Source organism: Marmota monax, unplaced genomic scaffold, assembly GCF_021218885.2.
Source record: "Marmota monax isolate L192 unplaced genomic scaffold, Marmota_monax_Labrador192_F-V1.1 WCK01_AAM20220418_F8-fsc01648, whole genome shotgun sequence".
In the NCBI taxonomy this organism is placed as follows: Eukaryota; Metazoa; Chordata; class Mammalia; order Rodentia; family Sciuridae; genus Marmota; species Marmota monax.
Window position 1 is genome coordinate 38,732 of NW_026694984.1, and position 9,355 is coordinate 48,086.

General features: G+C 34.0%; 1 protein-coding gene and 1 pseudogene across 1 annotated transcript; both read right to left on the reverse strand.

Annotated features, from left to right (window-relative positions):
- Positions 1–1,641: 1,641 nt before the first annotated feature.
- LOC124081288 (olfactory receptor 5AP2-like) lies at positions 1,642–2,570 on the reverse strand (annotated as a pseudogene).
- Positions 2,571–7,625: 5,055 nt separating this feature from the next.
- On the reverse strand, positions 7,626–8,546 carry LOC124081287 (olfactory receptor 5W2-like; the record flags this gene model as incomplete). Its single annotated transcript, XM_046427500.1, has 1 exon — positions 7,626–8,546. A coding segment is annotated over exon 1 (921 nt), but the record flags the coding sequence as incomplete, so codon positions are not given.
- Between the last annotated feature and the right edge of the window lie 809 nt (positions 8,547–9,355).

A 9,355-nucleotide genomic window follows, 5' to 3' on the forward strand; every position in this document is an offset into this window, starting at 1 on the left:
AATGATTAAGAGCTCCTTATAAGTAATATATTCCATGAACGATATGTATGCCACCTGAGATTATAGAGACAAGCAGATATTTAAAAGATAGGACACTATTGTTTGTTTCTTTTAAATTATTCAGCCAGTAATACAAGATATACATTCTGAGAAAATTACATATTTTTATAAATTTGTTCATTTCTATAAATTTTAATGTAATAGTTTTTTAGCACATTTTATAAACAAAATGATGTATACAAGTAGGGAAGAGGATTTTAATGAAAAACTTGCATAAATGCAATCTTCCATTTATAACAACAACCTGAGATAAGATGAATGCTCTTGAAAGCTTGAAATTCTGTGATATTATTCATCACCAGATTAACCAATGAGTGATAACATTGACAACATTCGCCACCAATTAATTTAACTATTAGAATATTTATAGTATTTTCTGATACTCAACCACGCTTAAATGACCATTATTAACATTGTTTATAATAGAGTTTCAGTTTATTTTTCAGACATAGAAAGAACCAATATAAATCATTCTAAAGGAAATAATAATGTCAATGTTACTTCTTTATATATATTTATGTTAATTCTTCTTCCTTACAACTTAAACTGTACCAATTGGTCATTACCATTGTTCTAATTTTAACTAACAATAATATATTATAAAATGCTATGAACCCACTGAGAGAGAAGGAGGCACCTTTCCAGATGCCTTTGGAGAAGGTCCTGGTCTTAAATCTCTGGCTTCCAACTGTGCAGCACCACATCTGTCCTCTAATCTGAGGGCAAAGAGGGAAGTCCACTCCTATGCCCAGACTACAAGGTGAAAGGAAAGGCTCTAGCTTCTGGTTCAGGGGTTATTACTGCTAATTGAGGCAGACTGGAGAAGAGTGGATGTGAGCTAAGAAGTTCTGTACATTAAATGCCCTCTTTTACTGATATTTTCTTTCAGTTTAAGCAGAAGCCAAGAGGTGTGGAGAGACTTCCTCTAAAACAAAATAGTTCATGAAAAGTGAGGAAGGGAGAACCTTTAAATTTACAAATACTCCTTTTTGCATTTATTTTGCAGGAGACACTGCTTGGTTTATTCCGTTACTGTTTTCAAATGGCTCTCTGAAGCCAAACACCCCAAACAACAGAGCCAAAAATAATGGGAAAGGAACCAGACAAGAACAGTGCCTTAAAAATTGTGTCTAATGTGCTCCCTCTTTTTCACTCTTAATTTTTTATTTACTATTTAGTTATTCTAAGTGTTATAATGGAAATTTATAGAAAGACATTAGTGCTTAGGAAGGAAACCACGAAGAATGAGTTTTACTCCCTCAATTTTCCTCCAGTGTGTCAACTGTGTCCACTAAACCCATATTTGAAGTTGAAGCTTAAGGAGGGTGTGTTGAATTAGCAAGGCATCTTTCTGGCTCAAAGATCAAAAAGGTGGGAGACATTAAAAGACCCTTTCTGCAAAACACCTCAGTGATGTTCTTTTGCTCTTCACTTAAAACAGGAAGACCAATAATTACAGCTACTTAATCTCAATTTCATCACAATAGATATTTCCAAGTTTCTACTGATAAGAACCGATGTCAATGCATTTATGTTTTACTCTCAAAATCTGTTGATATCTTCTGAGTGTGAAACATGATTTCACCCAGAACACAAGTTAGTGCTGATAGCTTTGTTCAGAGCACCCTTTACATCCTTATTTCTTAAGCTGTAGATCAGAGGGTTCAACATGGGGATAACAACTGTGTAGAAAACATAGGCCATTTTATCTGCCTCCATTGAGTAACTTGAGCTGGGTCGAAAATACATGAAAAGGAGTGTGCCATGAAATATGGCCACAGCTGTAAAGTGAGAGGCGCATGTGGAGAAGGCTTTATGTCTGCCTTCAGCTGAGTTCATCCTAAAGATAGTCGTGATGATGTAGCTGTAGGAGAGGAGGACAGTGACAATGCTGAGTCCTACAACACAGCCATGAAGGTGAACATCACTATCTCGTTGATGGAGGTATCTGAGCAAGAGAGGGCTAGCAAAGGTGGGATGTCACAGAAAAAGTGATTGATGACATTTGAATTGCAGAAGGACAATCGAAATGTCAAGCAAGTGTGGATTGCTGAGTCTACCAAGCCTACAAGGTAGGCAACTGCCACTAGCTGGGTACAGATCCTCCTGGACATTGCGATTGTATAAAGAAGTGGATTGCAGATGGCAACATATCAATCATAGGCCATGACAGCCAACATGAGACATTCCACATCTGCACCAAAAAAATACATTTGGATGGCACATAAATCATGTGTAATTTCCTTTTGCTCAGATAAGAAATCAGCCAGCATCTTTGGAGAGACAGTGGAAGAATAGCAGATGTCACAGAAAGACAGATTGCTCAGGAAAAAATACATGGGTGTGTGAAGTCTGGGGTTCACCTTGATCAGCAAGATCATCCCTAGATTGGCAATCAAGGTTATGCCATAAACAAGGAAGAACACAAAGAGCCCCTTTTGCACATCCTGTCTGCCAGATAGTCCCAAGAAGATGAACTCAGTAAACAGAGTGAAGTTCTCAACTGCCATTGTTCAGATCTGGAAATTCCTGTATATGTAAAAACAAAGTGAAAGTGGAGGTCATCACAGTCTTTCCTTAGTACTAGTTAATCTCCTGGCTCACTCTGTCGTCTTTCTCTCTCTCCCTTCCTCCCTCTCTTCCTTCCTTCCTTCCTTTCTTTCTTCCTTCACAATCTTTCCTTAGTACTAGTTAATCTCCTGGCTCACTGAATTTTCTCTCTCTCTCTCCCTTCCTCCCTCCCTCCCTCCCTCCATCCCTTCCTTGATTTCTTCCTTCCTTCCGTCCTTTCAGTAATCATTGAAGAAAGAATGCTACAGTTATTTAAGATTAGTTTTCTCTATTGGAAAAGTTATAATATTCTTTCATCTAAATTATGCCTGATGCTTTTATGAAAACCTATGTAGTTCTTGGAAATATTTTTGTTAGTTCTTTGTATAGATTAATAAGTTGATGTACTTATAATTTAATGTAATAGTTCCTACAATTAGTTGGTCCAGATATCCACATTTTCTGAGGAGACTGTTGTTGATGTCAAATTTGTAGAAAATTCTTCATCCTGTAAGAAAGAATTTTAGTTATGTGAAGATGGAAATAAAGTATACATCCCATTCTTGTTCCCTCATTGTCTTGGATACCTGGGCAAGTAGCAATTAGTCTTACACTAGCTTTCTACCTCTCCTTTACCTTTTTAGTGCTATTTAGCTGCTATCATATGTCTATATGCTATTGTCACTGGGAAGAAGATGGTGTGTAGATGAGGACTCACTAGGGTAGGAAGGTTAGTTGTTTCTGGAGAAGTAGATAGTCTGGGTTTCATGAGCAGTAAACTAGCATAGGTAGAAGGAAACATGCCAGAGTGCACCATTTTTCCCTTTTAAAGTGGTTATGATCTGGCTGAGATTCTAAAGGCATTGTGAACTTAATTGCAGAGACATTGGTAGGGTAGGTAACATAAAGGCAAGAAAAGCACTGTAGTTTACTAGATGAGTCCTTTCAATTAACTAGTATCCACATGATCTGTTCACTACAGTTCATATTATGAAAGTAATACATAATGAATATTTTATTTGTTCACTGTTCCATATCCTCAGAGAGATTTGTCTCTGAACTGTGTCTCACCAAATTTGTTATATGTTTTATTATTTTCATTGTTCCCTGTTTCTCTTTTATACCAATGAATTCTGCTAATTTTGATTTAAAAGGCCAATGGAATTATAGGTCCCACTGTCATATTTTGTCAAAACTAATTGTACATCTTATAATAACATTGCTGCTGTGACCTTTAACCAGTGAAGATATAAGAAAAGTCTAGTTGAAGGTAAATGAAGAAAAATGAAAATTTGAAACCTTACCAGGAGTACAATGGTCAATGTGCAGGTCTCTGTATCTCAGCATAAACTCATTTAAATATTTACCACAATTTAAAGATCTCTAAAAGCAGTGATTTTCTTTGTAATATGAGAAGGTTTTAAGATATATAAAAATGCATGAAAGAGGTTAAATGACAAATGATATTAATTAATAATGCTACATGGTATATGGTATATAATTACCATATACCATGGTAGCATTTAGTGTATTCTCTGCTATATTTGTATTATTTAAATTGCTAAATAAATAAAGTAATTATAGTAAATGTTTGCATCAAGTTTCATAATTTTCTTCTGTTATATAACAATTTTACTTTTATTTCAAAAGTGTTACAAAAAACTAAAGTAATATATAAGATAGAACAAAAGTAAAATTAAAAAAAAAAAAAAATTCAGAACCTGATTCAGAGCTACAGACCTGGTATCCGGATGCACCTAATCCTTCCCAAGGCTATTCATTGTCTTCAGATTGCCTGGGATTTTAAAGATCTCTGTGTTTGACCCATGGGTGCTGAGCACTTTATCCCTTGGGAATAAGTTTAGCATCTGATATTTTAAAGATGTAAGGTAATTGGGAAATAAATGCAGACCAGTTTTTGAAAACATAAAAAAAAATTGTTCTTACTTTCTTATCTAGTTTAATGCCCAATATTAGGTCATGTAACACTAAAGTGGCTGCAGTCAACCAACATTCCATATCTCAGTGTGCCAGTTTATTTGTTTTAATGACATAAATGTAAAATCAGTGAATCCTTAAACATTTACATGGACACGAACACACAAATATTCTTTATCAAACACATTCAAATATTATGGTGGCCATGGTGACGCATGCCTCTAAACCCAGTGGCTTGGAAGGCTGAGACAGGAGAATCATGAGTTCAAAGCCAGCCTCAATAACAGCAAGGCACTAAGTAACTCAACAAGACCCTGTCTCTAAATAAAATGCAAAATAGGGTTGGGCATGCAGATCAGTAGTCCAGTATCCCTGAGTTTAGTCCCTGGTACTAAACTTTTTAGGTAAAAAGAAATAAAAGACAAAAATAGAAATAATTTTACAAGGGAGCAAAAATGAACAGTTTTCACATGGTCTTATGATAACTAGGTTTTGTTTTCTATACTAAGGAGTTTCTCATCTTCAACAAAAATAATGTCAGATTAACATACCTTGCATACAAATAAATATTGTGATTAGATATGATGCTTTCCTTTCTATTTGCATCCATTAATTTATTTAATCTCTTCTATTAATAACCATTTTTCTTATATCTAATTTTCATATTATAAAACATCTACTTATAAGTAAAATTATGCATACATAATTTATCATGTATAAGGGTTATTTTAAAACATATATTCTAAGAAATAGCCTATAAGAACAAATAGATTTCACCTTTAAAAGAAAATTTTAGCCTTCTAAACCTAGTCAGGCATTTTACATTATTTAATTATCACCACAGATTGTCATATATATTAGGCACTGAGTTGTCTAAAACCCATAAGTGAAAGAGTCAACTTATAGTGTTTTGTAGGCATTGTTTCACTGAATCCATAGAAATTTCTCATGTTAGATTCCTGAAAGAAGCACAATAAAATATATATCTTAAAAATTACTTTTTATAATTTCTCACAGAAGTTAAAATGTGCTGATTTTAAAGCAATATTTGAAAACTTACAAAATTAGAGAGCCAAAGAACCTTCAGAGGCCATTAGGATCCATTTGTAAACCTAGGCAGTATCCCAACACTGACTGAAAAGAAAAGGGAGCAAATAGCAAGGGTTTCCACACTGGCGGACCATTTGTTTTATTTCTATCAACTTGGCTGGAAATCATTAACATTTTTACTAATAGAAAATAGTGTGGAGGGCAATGGCATTTCACAGTTCCAGGAAAAAAAAAATAAACGGTAAAACTATTAAGCCATTCCTAAGTGCTCTGTCATGATTTTATCACCTCTCCAAGACTTTGATTCTGAATAGCATCCTTTAGGTGGCATGACATCAGGGAAACAAAGAATGACAGTGCTTATAAGTAAACATTGCAAAAGAGTATGTATAATCAATTAAAACAAACAAAAAAAAATAAAAAAGAGTAGGGGGTTAATTGATAAAATATGGAACAGGTGGAAATATATGAAGCCTTTTGTTAAGGATGTTGCATAGGTATTTTCCATCAGGATGTCTTCTCCTAACTTGTCAAAGTGTTTCACATGCAACTTTGGAAGCAGAGATTTTTGGATCTTCATTTTAGCCTGTAGTATTTTCACAAAGAGACATATCCCTGAGGCAGCTGGAAAACCAGAGAGACACAGTGACTTTTGCTTCCAAAATTGAAAAGGATAATTAAGCAATGCCTTGTGTTTTCCAGGGCTCTTAAAATGTGGCGATTCACAAGAAGTTAAATCAGTACTTGAGTCATGAGAAAATCAATGTACAGAATATTGATAAAAGCAAATATCAAGGATATACACATATATAGGCCATTTACTTGCTATTAAGTTGATATTCATGTCACTGTGAATATTTTGGATTTGTATACACAACAATTTTATGTACTTTCTTTAAAGATATTTGGGATGTGGTGTGTGTGTATGTGTTGTCTCTCTCTCTCTCTCTCTCTCTCTCTCTCTCTATATATATATATATATATATATATATATATATATATATACCATGCCACTGATTGTTTTCTTTTTCTTTAACAGCATCTATTATGTACTCAGAACTACTTTGCTATTTGGCAATCTTATTTTAGAATTTGTTTACTTTACCCATTTTGTGTCCCAGATTTCAGGCAAGTATTTTAAATAGGATAAAATGCTCAGTCCTTAAGCGAATATGCTCACAATATCATATTGGAGATATTGACTTAAGAAAAAAATTGATTATACAATTCTTTAAAGAAGTAAATGTTTGTGGAGGACAGATGATGACTTGACCAGGACCGAGAATGGGGAAGAAGGAAGAGAAATCTTCCTGGAAGAAGTTACTGAGGAGATGAACTTGATAATTTCATCACAAAATAGTCCCTAACAAGTTCATTTTAATTCTTTATTGTATTATTTGCTTTTTAAATGTCATGGATTTGTCCATATGAAGACTTCTCTAGTTGCCCAAATCTCAGCCTAGAATCAATATCTCTGAAAGATTTTAAATGTGAAACTGACCTTTGCTGTCCAAGGAAGATTTTTTTCCTGCACATTATATTTAGGCATTTTGCTTTGAAATGTAACTCCTCATCTTTTTTTATTTCAGAGTTTTTTGAGGCCTATTATCATAATTAATGAATTGACTGATTTACCTAGATTACAATGTACACTCTTATATAAACTAATAAATTCACAATAAAACATAAGGCACAAAAATATATAAAAGGCAGTTAACAAGAGTTTACTGTATTGTAATATAATTGAAATAAAACACAAATAGGAGAATGAGCAAGTAAAACTTTGAGAAAATTAAAAATTTGAGGATTTTTTTCTAAATGGAGATAACATGTTAATTTCAGGTAAACATGGAAGCAGAACGTTTGTACAACTGAAACATTTTCTTATAACTAAAAATTAGTACAGATACTTATTTAATAAACTATGTGAAACAATTTTCCTTCTGTGCATCATGTAATATTTTAAAATAACCCTAACTATGAATATGCAGACAATGTCTAAATATTATAATTATTTAAGTCCATCTTTTATTTTTGAGTTTTTCCAGGGCCTCTTTCACATCCTTATTCCGAAGGCTATAAATCAGGGGGTTCAACATGGGAATCACAATGGTGTAGAACAGTGAGGTCATTTTGTCTTGATCAAAAGAGTAGGAAGAACTGGGCCGAAAATACATGAAGAGCATGGTGCCCTGGAAAACTGCAACTGCAGTCAAGTGGGAGGCACAGGTGGAGAAAGCTTTGAGCCTCCCCTCAGCAGAGCGGATCTTTAAGACTGATGAGAGGATGTAGCCATAAGAGACCAGGACTCCAGAAAAGGTGCTCAGTTCAATGAAACCAACAAGTGTGAATATTGCTAACTCATTGACCTGTGTGTCAGAGCAAGACAGTAACAGGAGAGGAGGGACATCACAGAAGAAATGATTAATCTCATTAGACCCACAGAAACATAAGCGGAATGTTAATGTCGTGTGTATCAAAGCATCTCCCAGGCCCACAAGGTAAACCCCAATCATGAGCAGGTAGCAAACCCTGCTGGACATGTTGACTGTGTACAGCAAGGGGTTGCTGATGGCCTTGTACCTATCAAAGGCCATCACTGCCAGCAGCAGACACTCAGAATCAGCAAAGATGCAGAAGATCAAGAACTGCAGAGCACAGCCAATAAAGGAAATTGATTTGTTCTTAACAAATATGTCAACCAGCATCTTGGGTCCAATTGCTGTGGAATAGCAGAGGTCACAGAAAGAGAGGTGGCTGAGGAAAAAGTACATTGGTGTGTGAAGCTGGGGATCCACTCTAATCAAGAAGATAATTCCAAGAATCGCCAGAAAATTAATGAGATAAACCAGGAGAAACATAGCAAATAGAGTGCTTTTCATTTCAGGGTTATTAGTAATTCCCATAAAAATAAATTCAGTCTGTGAGGAACAATTTCCTCTGTCCATTATTCCTTGTTCTTACCTAACTTTTGGATAAATCATTTAAAAAAAAAGATATATTCATGTTTCATTCTTTACATTCAGACTGTATCTACATGGAAGAACGCCACTTGTTTCCTAGATTTTCTTTTTAGTCTCAGAAAAACACCCATTCATGTGTCACTCTTTAAAGAACAATTGTATCTGCTTGACAATATTCATGATAAATGTGAGAAAGCTGATAGAAAATTTTGATTCAAATCTGAATGTCATTTAAGAAATATGTGATTTCTACAATTTCATTACTTTCTCTCCATCTTTCCTTCTTATGTTAAGGAGAATATTTTTATTCCACTGAAATCTGTGTTCATCTGCAAAATAATATGGAAGAAACACTAGAGTAACTATTACAGTTAGAGAATTGACAACATTCACATAGACCAAAAGGGTAACTTCAATTACATTGGTTTTCAAAAATCATGATTGGTTGAAAAGATCATTGTAGTAGCTCTAGAAATATTAAGCATATCACTGACTAATAAAAATAAAAAAAATCTTATTCTACTGTTATTACATATGGCTTTTAGTGTTTGTGAAATATAAAATAAATATTCATTGATTTTTGTATTTTTTATAAATGTTGTATGATTTTACCACAATGATTGTTGCCTCTTTTTAAAGATAGTCTGGAATTAAAGATTAGCCTACGGACCATGCAAAGAAAAATGCTAAAAAAACAGTAAAACCACCTTCATTTAATACATATATTTACATTTCAACTAGATCGTAAATGGAAGCTTATACTTTAAAAATAAAGAAAAAGAATAAGGATTTTT